This window comes from Dermochelys coriacea, chromosome 15 (assembly GCF_009764565.3).
Source record: "Dermochelys coriacea isolate rDerCor1 chromosome 15, rDerCor1.pri.v4, whole genome shotgun sequence".
NCBI lineage: Eukaryota > Metazoa > Chordata > Testudines > Dermochelyidae > Dermochelys > Dermochelys coriacea.
In genome coordinates, this window is record NC_050082.1 from 12,076,124 (window position 1) to 12,094,452 (window position 18,329).

The 18,329-nt window shown below is 42.8% G+C and overlaps 1 protein-coding gene across 3 annotated transcripts in view; it reads left to right on the forward strand.

Annotated features, from left to right (window-relative positions):
* The window catches only part of UPB1 (beta-ureidopropionase 1), a 44,697-nt gene extending 27,068 nt beyond the window's left edge, over positions 1–17,629 (forward strand). For 2 of the 3 annotated variants that reach the window (XM_038372936.2, XM_043498168.1), the window contains 4 exons: positions 3,474–3,555; positions 6,907–6,949; positions 9,150–9,304; positions 13,302–17,629. In XM_038372936.2, the coding sequence (XP_038228864.1) occupies positions 3,474–3,555; positions 6,907–6,949; positions 9,150–9,304; positions 13,302–13,385 (364 nt within the window). In that variant the 3' untranslated portion in view covers positions 13,386–17,629. Of the gene's footprint in view, positions 1–3,473; positions 3,556–6,906; positions 6,950–9,149; positions 9,305–11,683; positions 11,988–13,301 lie in introns of all 3 variants that reach the window. The other variant, XR_006275889.1, reaches the window with a different exon arrangement.
* The last annotated feature ends 700 nt before the right edge of the window (positions 17,630–18,329 follow it).

Sequence of the window (18,329 nt, forward strand, 5' to 3'; positions counted from 1 at the left end):
TACCCAAATGTGCTCTTTCTCAGCTTTTTCTCAGGGTCACACTACAAGTGCTTCTCTGGCTGGCTGGTAGACCTCCTTGCTACCTTTCCTGTATGCTTCTGTTGTGTTTTTGTTGCCTCTCTGCCCCTTCCCCACACACTGCAATCAAATCAGTATCCCATCACTGTATTTGTGTTCAGACCCCCATGAAACCCCTTGGCCCAGTGGTCTAGTCCTTGGGCAGTAGTTTCCATTGCTTCAGCCATCACTAAACAAAGGGGCATTTAGTTTTCCCCTCATTTAGCCTGAATGGAAGGTAAGTAGTATAACATGCCCAACAACTTCATCAAGGTGGGGTGATTGCCCAACCCCCAGCATAACAATAATATTAATATATTCAGTAATGCTAAGCCTGTTTCAGAAGATCACTCCTTCTCTAGATGAGGAGCTGATTGACAGAACATTTATAGGCAGCCTTAGGGGACTCTAAACTTAGGCCCCAGTAATGCAAGGAACTCCATAGGGGTACAGAGTTCTGCCCATGCAGAGCTCCTGGCAGAACTGAGACCATAGTGCTTCCTATCTGAGGTAAAAAGAAAAGGAGTACTTGTGGCACCTTAGAGACTAACAAATTTATTTGAGCATAAGCTTTCGTGAGCTACAGATCACTTCATCGGATGCATCTGATGAAGTGAGCTGTAGCTCACGAAAGCTTATGCTCAAATAAATATGTTAATCTCTAAGATGCCACAAGTACTCCTTTTCTTTTTGCGAATACAGACTAACATGTCTGCTACTCTGATTCCTGGGTTGAGTAAACTCTGCCTTTGAGTCTGTCAGCCCCAGGATATGGCTTTTATTAAGGTAACAGGAAGCCCCGTTGAGTTGTTTAAGACACTGACATTTTAAATGTAATCTAACAAAAGGAATCAATCTCTTCAAACTAACTGAATCCCCTTTAGGCCCCTGCTTTCCCTTCCTCTGACTCAGCAGTGCTTGTCTGTTCACAATAATTGCAATATATCTTTGCTTTCATTGTCTTTAAAAACAAAGAGAGGGGAGGGGCCTCTCCCAGTGTAAACTGTGTAAACATAAATGTATAATTATTCTGGGAACAAGAGCCCTGCTGAATGGCACAGGAGAGAACAGAAAGTTTTAAATCATGGAGAAGGGATTCATTAAACATTTTTTTTTGACAGTCCCATTTTCTGTACCCCCCCCCCCATATTTCTCCCCTGGCTCCCCTTCTCTTTCATGTAAATTTGGAATTTTTCTGTATCAGCCGAAGGGATTGAAGCAGTGAGGCCAATCTTCTTGCTGGCAAATAGCTTGAAAATTCTGAATATATGAGCCACTCGGAGTAGGGAGATTGCAGTAGCCAGAGGAGTGTGATTATTGATAAATAAGCGCATAGTGAATACATAAGTCACACACCCACAGCCAAGCCCAGTACAGGGAATTGTATATTTGGAGTGGTGTGGAAGGGAACTATCATTTTGAATCAGTAAGTGTACAGCATACTGTCACTCAGACTGCCTAGGGCAATTCTGTTTCCCGATAAGAGCTGATAGCTGCTAATTTAGGTGATTTAATATTGGAAAATGTCCTTAAAAAAGAGTTTAGTAAATACAGAGTCACTTGTAGTGGGCTTTACAAATATCACCATTAAAATAATGTTTGTGATGTTACTCCATTTACAGCCCATTAGAAGGAGAGCAAACAGAAATTACACTTCCTTCCTGAGGCACTTCATTGCTTTTCTGGGTGCTCCAGGCTCTCCGGATTATTGGCTTTCTTCTCTTGGTTGATTTTGAAGGTATAATTTTTATTGCAGGAAGAGGACTCTTGAGTCCTATGCAGAAAAGAGTTTCTAGGGAAATGGAAGAAAGCTGTTCTGTAGTAACCTCTTGGCTATCATCTCTTTTCCCACAGTATTTCTCCTTCCTTCTGTGAAATTGTAATTTGCAGGAGCCTTTCAACAAAGTCCCTTTTTCTTAGAAGTGCTGGCAGCTTGGCTCAGCAGTTGGGGGGAGGGGAGGGCGGAAGAGGGGGAGTAATAAACCAAGTTCTTTCAATCAAGCCAATGAGCATCTTGTAGGTGTCTGAGTCTTCTTGAGATTTACTTATGAGTCATCCACCCACTCTCTCCCCTTGGAGCTCAATATTGGGCAGCTACATGCTGTTATGAGGGTGATTTTGCAGAGGAGTGTATACCCAGTCACTCTTGTTTTTCAGTGCTGTAGGTACTGTCAAACCATATCTTCTTGAATTATCTGATCCCTGTATCTCAATATGCTTAATGAAAGGAAGGCTGCCTGTGTTTTCAGTGAGACAAGGGGAGTGAAGTAATGGGCCCAACTGCTGTTGGTGAGAGAGACAAGCTTTCGAGCCACACAGAGCTTTTCTTCAAAAGGTAGTCTAATAAAAGATATTACCTCACCCACCTTGTCTCTCTAATATCCTGGGACTGACATGGCTAAAACTACACTGAGTTTTCAGGTTTCAGAGTAGCAGCCGTGTAAGTCTGTATTCGCAAAAAGAAAAGGAGGACTTGTGGCACCTTAGAGACTAATAAATTTATTTGAGCATAAGCTTTTGTGAGCTACAGCTCACTTTTGCTCAAATAAATTTGTTAGTCTCTCAGGTGCCACAAGTCCTCCTTTTCTTTTTACTGAGTTTTCAGTGTCTCCAAAATTGAGTCCCAGTTTGGAAAAAGACTGAGGGTGAAGATGGAGGAGGACGAGGCATTCTTTCCCATTTCTCAGTTCTTGATTTTCTGTACAGTGTGGAGACTGGTTTAATGGATAATGATTGAAATGTTGCAAGGCTGCTTTTGTCAAGCTTGCCTTTTTGTTCTGTCAGCCCTGCATAGGGGAATGACTTTTGAAAATGTCTGTGAAACCTGCAAGTAGAACAAGGGGAGCAGGAGGGGTGGACTTTTTTTTCTAGCTTTCAGACAAACTAGTTTCCCATTGCCTGCCTCAGAAACTGCTCCTGGAGAAAGGGGGAGGGGGGCAATTAGAGCGAGAACCTTTCTACACTGCTGCAAAATATTATTAGGATTCCTGAAAATTAATGTACAAGTCTTCCAGACTGTTTTGAAAAAAATTTCTCCCAATGACTTTAATGGAAGGTGCATATCTGAATTCCCTGGACTGCTTGAAAATCTCAAGTCAGGCTTTTAAAATTCTCATCATGGTGGTCACCATTAGAAGTCAGCGTTTGCCAAGGTACCAGATAAAATAGTCTCTCCCTATATGTGGAATGGAAATAATGTTGGTAACTTTGCTGAATTTGGGGGAAAATGCTCACTATTAATGGTGACCACTCTTTGTGATCCGAGATCATTGACAGCAGTTGGCTGTAGTTAGCTTTTGTTTCCCTGATCGCGAAGCTCAAGATTACAGGTATCCACAGCCCATGAAATATCAAAATTTAGCTATGAGCCATGCAAGTAAACGATAACCACCACCTTTTTTGTTACCAATTTGCAGCGAGTCACTGTGGCCAATTGAAGCAAGAAATGCAGCTATTGCTAACCACTGCTTTACATGTGCCATAAACCGAGTTGGAACGGTAAGTATTTCAGCACTTTGGTTTGTAGCCTTAATTTCAGAATCTATGCATTTGAGCACATTTTAATCCTAGCTAATGAATTGTATAGTGCTAACGGGATTACATGGTAGCTGTAGGAAACCTGGAAAACTCCTGTATTCCTCTGTATAGCATGAGACTCCTCTCTCATGAATGTTTGCAATGTGCTTTGAAGATTGAAAGTGTTGCTATGTTACCTAGTAAACAGGGAGAGTGTGAGCCATCTGCCCTGCTGCTGGCAGCCTGTATTCTGCTGCGGCTCCTTCCTATTCTTGACTTGTTCTTTCTCTGTGGTGATGGATTTAACTAAGGGCTTGTTTACACTTACTGGAGGATCAATGAATGGCGATTGATGCATCGGCGGTTGATTTAGCGGGTATAGTGAAGACCCGCTAAATTGACTGTAGATTGCTCTCCTGTCAACTCCTGTACTCCACCAGATTGAGAAGAGTAAGGGGAGTCAACAAGAGAGCGTCTCCCCTAGACATCATGTAGTGTGGACCCTGCGGTAAGTAGATCTAAGCTACGTTGATTTGAGTTATGCTATTCACGTAACTCAAATTGCCTAGCTTAGATTGACTTTTCCCTTTAGTGTAGACAAGGCCTAAGACGAATGCTCCTTCCCTTCTCGCTGATTCTCCTAGCTCCTTTGCAGAACTCCTTTCCCAGTGTCTCCTTCACTAAGATTATTGAAAATAAAATGTGTCCTTGCACTTCTGTAACAGAGCTGGTTCCTACTAGTCAGACACCTTCTCTCCTTAACAACTGAGACCATGGAACCAATTCTACCTTCATGTGCAGTAGGTGAGGCCTGTTGTCAGAGCTAGTGATACAAGGTGGATGAGGTGTAATATACTGTATTGGACTAATTTCTGTTGGTGATGGTGACAAGCTTTCGAGCTATGCAGAGCTCTTCTTCAGATCTGGAAAGGTACTCAGAGTGGTGTAGATAAATACAAGGTGGAACAGATTGTTTAGCATAAGTAGTTAACACATATTTTAAGGGACCATTTAAGGGAAGTTGTGGTGGAAACCTGTAGGGAAGTTTAGATCATTTGTCCAGAGGATGAAAATATCGATATCAACCTCTTTATGGGCCATCTTGAGGAAGAATTTCTGGACAAATGCACCACGAAACCAATGTACCTAAGATACATCAATATTATTTTCATCCTCTGGACAGATGACCTAACTTCCTTCTGGATTTCCACCACTACTTCAACAACCACCACCCATCCATCAGACTCTCTCTAGAACACTCTCACAGCAGCAACAATTTCCTGGCCATGATTAGCTTCAACAGTGGAACCTTAGACAATAGTATACAAAAAACCCCGTGGATCACCGCACTTACCTTCACAGATCTAGTAAGCACCCCAAGAAATCTGTTATCTACAGCCAGGCCCTCAGCTATCACAGAACATGCTCCAAGGAGAAAGTCTGGGATGCACACCTTAACACACATAAAACCACCTTTACCGAACGAGGATACTCCACCAGAGAAGTAGATCACATCATGGAAAGAGCCACCCAAAAACCCCAAGAGACCCTGCTTTGCTACAGGGGATAGAAAAACCCTCCGACTGCACACGTCTAGTTGTCACCTACTACCCCATACTGGAACCTGTACGGGGTATCTTTAAACCGTTACAACCCATACTCGATGGGGAGCACATCCTGAAAGAAGTCTTTCCCAACCCTCCTCTTCTGGGCTTCAAACAACCCACTAATGTCTCCAGGCTCATTGTCAGAATGAGCTCCCACAGACCAGTACCCACCAACTCAAAGCGCCACGAGAACCTGCCATAACAACAGATGAAAAACCTGCAGACATATCGCTACTGGTACAAGGGTCAATATCTCCCACAACACACGTTTCAAGATGCATGGGTCCTACATATGCCTATCATAACCTGTGATGTACCTCCTCCAGTGCACTAAATGCCCCAGTAACAACTATGTGGGTGAAGCCAGACAGTCATTATGCTCTTGAATGAACTCGCAGAAAGAAATGAAATGAAAGACAAAAATACCATATCATCCATGGGCAAATACTTTTCACAAAATGATCACTCCATATTTGACCTATCAGTCCTCATCCTCAAAGGAAATTAGCACAATTCCTTCAAAATATGAGCCTAGGAGTTTAAATTCATAATTTTGCTGGATATTAAAAATAATGCTCTTAATAAAGATACTGGATTTATGGTTTATACGACAATCTGCAACCCATTAACCCCCCTTTTTTTTGTCCTATGACTAGAGGAGTGTTAATGGGCCACTTCACCGTGAATCGTTCCTTAAAATATGTGTTAGTTACTTATACCTTTCCCAGACTTGAAGAAACGCTCTGTGTAGCTCAAAAGCTTGTCTCTTTCACCAACAGAAGTTGGTCCAATGAAAGATTATACCTCACCAATGTTGTCTCTTTAATATCCTGAGACCAACCTGACTATATCAATAGTGCAACATTCAGAGCTAGTGCACATACAAATTCTTTGTTGGGCATTTTAGCATGTATATTTTTTTTAAGGTGCTCTCAATGAATCTGGCTTAGTGTCCACCTGGTTAGACCATGTTCTTCCTTTCTGTTATCTGCAAAGACTACCTCATTTAAATCTCTCTTCTCCTACCTCCATACCAGAGCTGTCCTCTCCTTGGACTGTTAACTTGTTGTGACAGAGAGGCTTGTGTCCCCCAATGACCCTCAGAACTATGTTGTTCGGAGTATTGTACTCGTGGTAGGGTCACCCTTGGCAAACAGTTCTGAGGTGAGGTTCCAGATGAAGCACGGTCCAGACTTCTCAAAACCCCAATGGTGGAACAGGTGTATTTAAGGACTTGTCAATTCTCTGTGGCTGTGAAGGCGGATAAGGGGTGCAGCAGGATGGAGACTTCCAGTTATCTCGGACTTCTCTGCAACCGGGTCCAGGGCTTCTTCCTGTCAAGTTCCTTGAGGTTCCTGCCTGCGCACCAGCTCCCCCACATTAAAAAATTTCATGCATAGGCCTCTGCCGTGACCAGAGTTGTGACACGCTAGTATTACTACTCATATTCCCCAGAGCGCTGTGAATACAAGGCTGTCTTCCAGGCTAGTCCATCCTAAAATTCTAGCAAGACAGTCACTACCTTGAATCTAGAAACTAGGTGACACTGAAGATTCCCTTCTCCAGGCAGTGTTGACAGTAAGCCAGACAAGTCTTAATAGATGTATGCCAAGCATTAATTAATATGTTAGTATATTAAACATTGTATTGCAGCAAGATTCTCTTGTATGAAATGAGATTATAGTGCCATCTACAGCTTCATTTCAAACTGGCCTTTGTTTCATAGGAATACTACATGAATGCATTTACATCTGGAGATGGTGGAAAAGGTACGTTCAGCAAATACCTTCATGAGTTGCTAATAGTTGATTTTGAAGCATGAAGAGTTATCTTTCCGGCTATCTGCCTGTAGTTTCCATGACAATGGTCGTATCTAAGAGCAGCCTTACTTCCCAGAAATGCCACTGTCATAGAAACGACAGGCAACTAGCAGAAAAGATATCCAAAGTACAATGGCATATGGTCATTGGAGGTGCTTATATAGGGCTGTTATATCCTTCCTAGGGACTCCAGTCTGTATGATCCCTGGAAACTTGCAAGGCAAAACCCCATTAATTTGCCCTATGTTGTCAGTGTGGTTTATGATGATGCATTAATCTTCATGTTCTGACTTTAAATCCATAAAAGCCAGGAGTTCTCTTACCAAGTACTATTGCTACATACACAAGTTAATGTGAAAGAGGATTAGCTTCAGATAGTCCAGATCCAGACACACAGGTGAGCTATTGAGTCTCATGCGTTTTTGTAAATGGTTTACATAAAGTTATAGGTACTTGAATGCCTCTGGCATGCCAAGCCACATGATGCTGAAGATGGGGTGCAGAGCTAAGACATACAGGGGACTCTCTCACTGGACTTCTCCATTTCACTGCTTCTCCATTCCACTGCTTGTTGCCTCTTCACTGCAGAGTTATGATGAGTGATCAGCACCTGGATTAATCTAACCCCAGCAGGGGGAGTGCAATACCCATGTGACAGTGTCCTCACTGATACTGCATTCACTATGTTGCTATGACTTTTGAGGGTATATCCCATGGTTCTTTGTGCTGCAGTAAGCTGAGAAACCCTATGTGTCTTTCCCAGTGAATCGTGGTAGAATTTGTCTGTCTTGGGCATATGGGAGAAATTGTGGGAAGCCATTGGAGGTGTGTCAGTGCAGGAGTGATTTAGCCTGCATCTTTACAGCAAAGTGGACAAGTTACCAGCCCAAGTGGAAGCAACACAGGAGCTCTCACCTATACAGCCAGCCAGCCTGAGTGTAAAGCGCTACCAGACCCAGGGGAGAGGCTTTTGTGTGAATGGAAGGGGGGTGAGGGGCAACACCTGAATAAGAGCCCAAATTAACTGCAGTGAAGACATACCTTAGAGGGGTTTCACAGGAGCAATCCAAAATATACTTGGCCAGTGTTGTTCTGTTCTTTAATTTTATATCATTATAAATGGTGAGAACATGACAGGCAAAAGTAAACACTAATTGTAATTCAGAAATAAGAGAAGAAAGAAAAGAATAACCTAATGCATTGTCGTGTTCAATATAGGCTTGAACAAAAGGATAAGTTATGAAAGTCAAATAAACTTGTACTCTGATTATCTATTCAGAAATCCAAAAGAAATCTGAGATTCTGAACTGCTTTCTCTTGGGGGTAGAGGTAACCCACCAATATTCAGTTGTAACCTCAGCATTTGTCCTATGGGAACCACCATCTTCTCTGTTTTTTCTGGCCTCAGTCTGAGTTTCAGCCAACTCATTTGCTAAAGATCCTTGTATTGGCTTGACATTGGAGCTGAGTGTTAGCAGCTGCTGCATGAAGGTGGCTAGTGGTTGCTATCACTCACTTTGATTGCCCCTACTGAACAGTGCAGAACTTTAGAGGTGTCTGATGCACTTGATCTTGTGGCCAATCCTTTGATCCTGTTGAAGATATTTGCATTTTTAATAAGATTTTTCTTCCTGCTATCTCAATGTTTTATACTTTGGTCCTGCACTGAAGAGCTAACGCTGTGAACTCTCTCAGTTGCTTTGAAACACACTGTGATGTCACTGTTAGCATTTACTTGATTGTAGGCTAGATGGGAGAGGGAAACAAAGCCCTTCTTTAAATGCAAATAGTTTTAATAGTTAACCAGCACAATAGTACATTATGAAAAGCCTATGAAAGTTGCATGGGTTCCTGTTCGTCTATGTGAAAGCTTTCCTGTGAGGGAAAGGGTAACTAAAGGATAGAGCTACAGTTTTTCTTGTACTCCTTTTCTTTTTGAGAATACAGACTAACACGGCTGCTACTCTGAAACCAGTTTTCTTGTGGCTTCACTGTGGCTTGTTGAGTTAAATGAGGGCACAGCTGGGTGAAAAAATAGAGGAAGTAATCCTGAGTTTCTCACGGGAAAGAACGTGAAGTTCTGTACTTATTTGCTCATGGCATTCTATGTTTGTTATTATTTATTTATTTATTTTTATTATTTATTAAGCCCACCATGACTTGGGATATTTTTATGGCTCAAGTTATGTGGCTGCACCAGATGGCAGTCGGACACCTGGACTGTCTCGCACACAGGATGGGCTTTTGGTGGCTGAGGTGGATCTAAACCTTTGCAGGCAAGTTGGTGACAAATGGAGTTTTAAGGTAAGTCCTTATTCTCTAAAGAAACCTGGCCAGTTTGCTAACTTTTATATAACATTGAATGGGCCTTACATGTTAGTTTTTGTGGAATTTAAGCTGTTGCTAAAAATTAAACCTTCTCGTCCTTATGATTCTGAAGATCGCACTCAGAAGGTAAGTGGTGGATTACTCACTTCCTGAGCCTGCAGACAGCCTGAAGCCAGACATGAGAACTGCCCTCATTCACCTCTGAAGCCTCTTGCTCCATTTCACTTTGGAAGTGAATTAAGCTAAATGGAATTTAGGCCACTTTAATTCTGAATGAGAGCATCCACACGGGCGTGCATTGTGATTTAAGTAATCTAACATACCTTTAGTTAATTTAGATTAACTTTCCTGACTATAACCTGCCGTAACTATACGGCAATCGTAGGTGCCAACGGGTGCTCGACCCTGCCCTGCCTCTACCCTGCCCCTATTCCAACCCCTTCCCCAAATCTCCACCTCTTCCCCGCCTCCTCCCCTGGGTGCACTGAGTTCCCACTTCTCCTCCCTCCCTCCCAGAGCTTGTTATGCTGTGAAACAGCTGTTTTGCGGCGGCAAGAGCTGGGAGGTAGGTGGAGAAGCTGGGATGCAGCACGCTCAGAGGAGGAGGCACAGGTAGAGGTGATGTGAGGTGGGGGGCAGGGAGGAGAGCTTGGCTGCCGGTGGGTGCAGAGCACCCACTAAGTTTTCCCTGTGAGTGCTCCAGCCCCGGAGCACCCTTGGAGTTGGTGCCTATGACTGCAATTAAAAACTCACAGCTGGCCCATGCCAGCTGACTCGGGCTCATGAGCCTCAGGCTAAGGGTCTGTTTAATTGTGGTGTAGATGTTTGGTTTCAGGTTGCAGCCAAAACTCTGGGATCCTCCCACTTTGCAGAGTCCTAGAGCCCGGGCTCCAGCCTGAGCCTGAATGTCTACAGAGCAATTTTTCAGCCCTGGAGCTTGAGCCCCGTGAGTCCGAGTCTTCTGACCAGGGCCAGCCACAGGTTTATTTGCTGTGTATACGTACCCAGAGAGTCCACGTGTAATCAAGCACTTAGTTTTAGTCCTCAGAACTGCTATTGGTCTGGAATTTCTATTAACCTTTCCTTCTGAACCCAATATGCACTTTGACTCCTGGCAGCAAGTAGGATAAGCCCTCTAGCTCAGAGGTGGGCAAACTACTGCCCAGAGGCCACATCCGGCCCTCGGGACTGACCTGCCCAGCCCCTGAGCTCCCGGCTGGGGAGGCTAGCCCCCGGCCCCTCCCCTGCTGTCCCCCCTCCCCTGCATCCTCAGTGTGCTGCGCTGCCAGCACTCTGGCCCACCGCTCCTGCTGGGTGGTGTGGCTGGCTCCGGCAGGGCTGTGAGCTCCTGCTGCTCTGAGCAGCATAGTAATGGGGGAGGGTTGGATAAGGGGCAGGAGGTCCTTGGGAGGCAGTCAGGGGACAGGGAGCAGGGGGCGGTTGGATGGGGTGGAGGTTCTGGGGGGTAGTCAGGGAGCTGGGGGCGTTGGATAAGGGGTGTGGTCCCAGGGGGGCAGTTGGGGCGGGGGTGTGGATAGGGGGTGAGGCAATCAGGAGGCAGGGGGGTTGGATAGGCGTGGGAGTCCCAGGGACCCTGTCTGGGGGCGGGGATGTGGATAGGGGGCTTGGCAGTCAGGGAGCAGGGGGGTTGGATGGGGGTGGGATCCCAGGGGGCGGTTATGGGCGGGGTTCCCAGGAGGAGGTGGTCAGGGGACAAGGAGTAGGGGGGGTCGGATGGATTCTGAGGGGGGCTGTCAGGGGAGGGGTTGGGGGCAGGGTCCAGGCTGTTTGGGGAGGCACAACTTTCCCTACCTGACCCTTCATACAGTTTCACAATTCCGATGTGGCCCTCAGACCAAAAAGTTTGCCCACCCCTGCGCTAGCTAGTGACCTTTACAATCTGTCATCCTCCTCCTGCTTGAGTTCTTCAGTTATACCATATTCCAATGTTTAAAATCGGACATGGTAACAAAGAATTTTAGGTCTTTATCTGTACAAAAACACATCCAGCTTCCTTGCGTTTTGCTCTTGCATACACTTGTGACATATGGTCTTATGTGTTCTCTGACACACTGGACCTAATGTCTTTGGAAGGACTCCTGGGGGCTGTGGTATGCTGGTACTGAATTTTACATCCTCAGTAAAATGAGGGGTCATTTCAGCAGAATGTAGATCTGGGTCATCAGAGAATACAAAAGGCCCCCTCAGCTGCAACAGCACATTTTAGATGTATTCAAATGTGGACATATTTTTTTTGCTGTGTGAAAATGAGTAGTACAATCAGTACGATATCCCTTGTGCTCTTTTTATATTTGGTTGTTTATTTTATGCTGCCCCTATGTCTTCTGTTTCCAGTGTGCTGCAGTTTTGTATTGATAGTGCAAACCAGCATTGCTGGAAGTTTTGGAAACTGAGTAGAGGACAACTGGGACTTTTGCCAACCAGAAAGGAGTAGGAAGCAGTTTAAATTTTTATCATTTGATGGAGATGCATATCCCCTTTCTACTTGTGAGCAGCCAGAGGAGGCTTGACATTTGGGGGTGATGGGCATGACCTTCTTGTTCCCCACCAAGACAACCCTTGACAGCAACCACATATCCCCATAACCTGCTCCAGGATCTGCCACTGCATCCAGCAGCAATGGATAAGGACATTAACTGTATGTTTCTTCTAACATTATCAGCAGTGAAATAATTAACCATTATCCTCATTACATTTCAGAATTCACTCTATTGCTGTGAGAGGAGCAAGTTCACTCCCCTCAAAGCTAATGTTTCAGGCTGCTTGCACACTCAGGAAGACAACAGTATCAGGTCACATTTAGAAAGCTTTTTTCACAAGTATAATGGCTATAAACTTACTAGGGTTTTGCTCTGAAAAGTGACTGTAAAAAGAGCAGCATGGAATTCATGTTTTATATGGATATCTTACACACACACACACACACACACACACACACACACACACACACACACACACACACACACACAAAAAATAATAATGTTCTCTCTACCTACCAGCTCTGAACATCTCCCTGGGATCTGAAGTCAAGATGGGTTCTTCCCTTACTCTGCATCACCAGCTGATCATGCTACCACAATGGGAGCTATATAAATTCCTACATAAATACAGGTTTCAGAGTAGCAGCCGTGTTAGTCTGTATTCGCAAAAAGAAAAGGAGTACTTGTGGCACCTTAGAGACTAACAAATTTATTAGAGCATAAGCTTTCGTGAGCTACAGCTCACTTCATCGGATGAAGTGAGCTGTAGCTCACGAAAGCTTATGCTCTAATAAATTTGTTAGTCTCTAAGGTGCCACAAGTACTCCTTTTCTTTTTACATAAATACAGGTTCTGCAGCCCAAATGCTACAGTGACACTTGTGCAAACCCACTGAAAGCAATGGGGTTTTCAGGTGTTACTGGGAGCATCATGTGAAGACTTATCACTTGTGCAGTTCCACTGCCTTCACTGAGTGTACATTGGTGTAACTGGAATTCAGTATATAATTCTGTTAGTGCACAGCAAAGAGACTCCAGCTCTCCCACTCACCTGTGTTATCTTTGCAAAAGTAACACAGGTAAAAAAAAAAGCTGTAAGAATTTATTTTTTGTCAATAGTCAGCAAATGTGAATACACACACAGGGAGTACATGTGCTGAGTAAGAGGGTGCCAATTTTACATAGTCACTTTGCAGCATAGAACTCTATTTGTAATGTTATTTTAAATGAGAGTTTAGCTTTTGCAAGAGACTGCTTGTGCCAGGGCATTGGTAATTTTTGAAGACTGATGGAATTAAGACCTTACTGTTCTTGGTAGTTAATGTTCCTTTTTAAAAAAGTATTGTAAATCAATATTTTCCATTGAAATTCCTTGCACTGATCATCTGTAATCCTCCCGGGCAGCAGAGAGGAGAAGGAGCAGCTAATGGGAAGTTACTGAAATAGACTACAAGCTCTGCTTTTCTTTTCCAGATGACTGGTAGATACGAGATGTATGCAGAGGAACTCATGAAGGCTGTCCAGCTTAACTTTGCACCCAATATTATTAAAGAGTAACTGTGGCAGTGTCCTTTGGTAGGAGAGCTCTCACACCAAGATGATAGCACCTCCTTTATAAAACAAAAGTGATCTATGTATGTTAGTCTGCAAAACTCTCCACCTTCTATTATCTTATAGTTGGTATTGCAACTGAAACTTGGCTGCTAGTCAAAGTGAAAAGTGACTGCTAGTCAAAAGTTACTATACATTTTTATAAAGCACTTACTGCAAAGTGATGAATAAATGATAGAGGGCAGGGTGAGGAATTCACCTGGTCAGATTTAGCTTAAATTCTGAAATGTGCATTATACTGTATGAGTGTTGGTGAAAAGGTGATATATATATACAAAATCAGTCTGGCCCTGAGGAAATGCTAGTGCGCTTTTCCTACATGCTTTGTTGCAGTGAGATAAAAATGTCAGCGCTTAAAGGCTTTGTCTGAGACCTTCTGACACATGTAGTCTCCTTTTCTTTGGACGCTGAATCAGTCAGTCATATGGTTCAGAAGAGTATCAGGAATACAAGCATTGGCTCTTGGTACTTCCCAAAAGGAAGCACTAGATAAGGAACTGACTATATTTCCCCTCACTTCACATGATAACTTTACATTATCACAAGTAGCTGAACGCTCGTGCTGTCACACAGGTGTAATTTGTTAAGTCATGTTTATGAAAAAGCCAAAAATGGCTCTAAACAAAAACTGCCATCAGCTATTGAAGCTCTTTCTATTGCTTCACATTGACGTAGACATTGTAAGCTTCAGAGTGATGTTTGGGGTTAGTGTGCCTGCTGGTTGTGTCTATTTGTGTGTGGGTTGTGTCGTGCTGGGAGAGTTGTGTAGATTTCTCCAGGCTGGGAATGAGGAGGGTGGCTGCAGCGAGAGGCTATGTGTGTTTGGGATTCTTGTGTGTGGGTTACGTTGTGTTGGGAGATTTTTGTTGATTTTTGTGTCTGTGGCAGTTGGGCCAGGTAATCCCGCATCTGTGCAGTTTCTTTAGTACAGCCAAAGAAATTATTGCATTCAAATTAGCTGTAGAATAAGGTTGGTTGGTTGCGTTACCTCCAATATCACAATGGTCTAGAACTCTTGGCATAGAGATGCATGCCTTACTATAGCTGTGCACCACACAGGTGTAATACGTAAGGTCAAAATGCTGAGAACTTAAAAATTGGATGGTAGTAGGCCATGAAACGCAGTGATGATGGAACCTGGTGATATTCTAAACAAACAGCTTTCAAGCCATGCTTAGACCTGCTGCCATTGCTTCACACTGACACAACAGACATTTTAGGCTTCAGAGTGCCATTCCTAGAATCTTCTTAGATGGATGCTGCCACACTACATATTTCAGCTTGGGGACATTGTACCTCTTAGGTTATTTATCTTGCCGGGGAGGTAATGCGCTTAGCATTGCTGTTCCACCACCTGTCTTCTTAGAGCCGGGGTGCCAAACATATGGCCCATAATCCTACACAGCCCACCAGAGCATTTATAAGGCCTGCAGCGGGACTCGGGCTGTCAGCCCTGGGTGGCAGGACTCCCGCTGTTAGCGGAAATCTTATTAAAATATGTAGAATCTGTTTGGCCCACACAAGGTTGTCTTAGATTTCTGTGGCCTTCTAGTATAATAAGGTTGGGCATCACTGCCTTAGAGAATTGGTGTATCTAAATTGGTGGTTTAAAAAAATGAACTGCATGTCCCATGTACTAGTTTTACAGGGGAAACTACAGAAGGAAAATGTCTGGCCAAAAACAGAGTGGCTGAAGTTAAGTTCTTATGTCGGTGCTCAAATAAGGATTTAGGAGCCTAATTTTTGGCAACCATTTTTAACTCTCTCTGGTGAAGAAAGATTTAAAATGAAATGTGTATGGTTTGCTTGGCTTAGTGAAGATGAAAGGGACCTGGGGGCTATAGAAAAACCTTTGAGTGAGCCAAGGGTCTAAAAGTATATAGGGCCTGTTCTACAGTACACGGTTATTTTGGAATTAGCCGAGTTACCTCGAAATAAATTCTGATTCTGTCTACACGACCAAACCAGTTTTTTCGATTTAAAGGGCTCTTTACTCCGATTTCTGTACTCTACTTCGGCAAGTGGAGTAGCGCTAAGATGGAATAAAAATGAGAAAAAGATTTGTTTGTCGAACTCCCAATAAAAAAATGTAAGGGTATAATTTTCTTAAGAAAATTGGTGGAAGTTCCCTTGTTTGGGACACTTATGATAAGTGATCAGTAAACAGTGTGAGAAAGTAATCCTACAACGGCAGGGGGTAGCACTGGGTACTTTGTAGACCTTTTCCAATGCTAAAACCAAATTGGTCTGTAACACCAGAGTAACTCCCATTGAAATCAAAGGCATTATTCTGTTTTATACTGATAAATTTTACTTCAGAATCTAGCCTCTAATAACCAATTTGTATCTTAACCATCTTAATGCTCTGCAATTTAAAAAATCTGAGTCAAGCAGGATTAAATGCTACACATTCTATTAGGGCTTTACTGTAAACTCCATGAAGTTATTATGAATGTTGCTTTCTAGAGAATTGATTAGTTTGGCCGTGAAGGACAGAGACAGCTTTGTAGCGAGACACCTTTTTATATTACAGCCAAGCCAAAAAGAATTCTAACAGTGTTCAGTACTTTGTAATGGAATGTATTACTATTGCAGACTTTCATAGCACTTCAGGATTTTGTTGTCTTATTTTCCTGTAGCCAGTTTTTAAATACAGGCAACTAAAGCTTCTAAGCAGGGCCCCAAATAACATTAAGGAAAAAAAAAATGAAGGCGGCTGCCTAGGAAGTTTTTTCTGTAGTATAGGCAAGTAGCTTCCAACCTTCAGTCCGGTGACTGTCCCACCAGAAATACAGCCATTGCATGATCCACGGGTATAACAAATGCTAGTGGAATTCATTCAGTATCACATGCAGGAACAGACCATGTGATGTGAGAGGGGAAAAGGGGGTGGGGGATCAGTAGAGACAAAGAAATGTAATATTTTTAAGCTTTGTTCGTAACATGCATTGAATCTGTCTGCTCACTTTTAATTTCCTGTCTCTCCCCGTGTCACCCCCACATTAAACACTTAATCCAAGCAGCACAAGAAAGCAGGGAACCCCAGCTCTGTGGCAAAACTAACTGCCTGAAATGCTTGTAAGCAGCAGGACTGGTTCTCTCTCTCTCCAGGAGGGTATTTTTGCCTATCTTCTGTTATCTCTCTGTATAGCACCACTGCCAGGTTGAGATTTGGCCATATTTATTTTTTATACAATTTAACTGTAGAGTCTGGGATTTAATTGCTTTCCTTCTATTGTTTTGTATTATAAAGCATTTAATACAGCCCACCTAGAACCAGATAGTGGCTCCAAACAGGACGTGACCTACTAGTTGGGAATCATTGGTGCAGATAAGGCTTCTGTGTATTGATCCCATTAAAAGTATGTAAACACTAGCAAATGAAACTATTGCAAGGATGATGACAGAATGTCACGGTTTATCACCTAGTTTGACCTTGCAGCAATTTAGCACATATACCCACCCCATACCATACCACCATAGTTGAATCAATGCTTTTGGGTACTCCTGTAGTACCCAGTAATGGTGCTAGAGGCTATTAAGGAACCTCCAAAAGCCCAGCATTCCATTGTGAGATGGAATTAGAAGGAGCAGCTGAATTGGTGCAGCAGTTGCAATTCTTGTGGCTTCTTTCAAACAATGCAGAGAAATTGGTGTAGACTGCACCAGTGCAGAGCTGAAGACTTCAACCAAAGAGTTGCACTCAACTAGGATACCCACTGGTTGTGGGATGCCTGAGACAAATGTGTGTGGATAGCAACGGTTCATGGAATGCTTTGAGCTGGGAACGTAGCCAATTTTGCTTACCTTTTTGTTTGCCCGGTATAGTCTGATGTAGTGATGTGTCTGGGAAAAGTGAAAGAAATACGACCCTAAATTGTAACGACAGCGTACCCACAGCTGAAGTAAATATTTGTCTCTTAAGAGTTTCAAAATGGCAGTTTCAGCTAATTGTATCATTTTTAGTTTAATACGTATTTCTTTTAAAGATCTTCACACATTTTTGCATAATACGCTGGTTGACAAATACAGCTGCTACTGCTACACTATGCTATAGGATTCACTTAAAAACTTTATTGAGAATGGCTCAATTACAGACAAAATATATTTATGTATAAAATTTCTCTGCATGTAAAATATCCCTTTCTTTGCTGTGGATAATATGAATAAAACAAGGTATTACAAAGAAACATTCTCAGGGTGAACTTTTTGATAAGCAAACTTCTAACAGAAAAAAGATAGACATTCTTTATTTTTGCCCAATTAACTTCTTTCTTAACCTAATGTTTGACTCATGCCTTCTCAATATCAGCTCTACTCAAATATGGCCTTCACCTCTTCTCTCTAGGCTCATCTTCCAGGGCAGTCTTCAACTGTTTTCCCTGGCTGTAGGAGTTCCTGTGGCAGTGAAGGGCTCCTGTTTTCTTCTTTGTCACTTAATCAGCTGTAAGTTAATTTTTAAATTCCATTTAACTATTTAAAACCCAGCCACCCAAGTACTACTTAACCCAACAGCAGTAAAAATGATTACACCCATATATATGCTTCCATCATTTACGTTAGGTATTCTCACGAGACAAGATTCCATTTTGTCTTTTGAGTTGAATACATGCAGTGTAATGTCTGCTCTCAAGTTCAAGACCAGAATCTGAACACCAGAACCAAATACAGTCCAGCTCAAACCAGCTGTATGGCAACATATCATTACTCTTAACCCCTCTGTAAGGAATGATTTTCATTGGGCTAAACACACCCTTTTCAGTAAATAAATTCTGTAGTGATTAAATTATATTGGAGGAATTATGTGATGGGGAAAAATGCACAGATTAAAGAAAGATATTGACTAGTTAATTTACAGATGTGTTATTAGTAACATAGCTAGAAATCCTT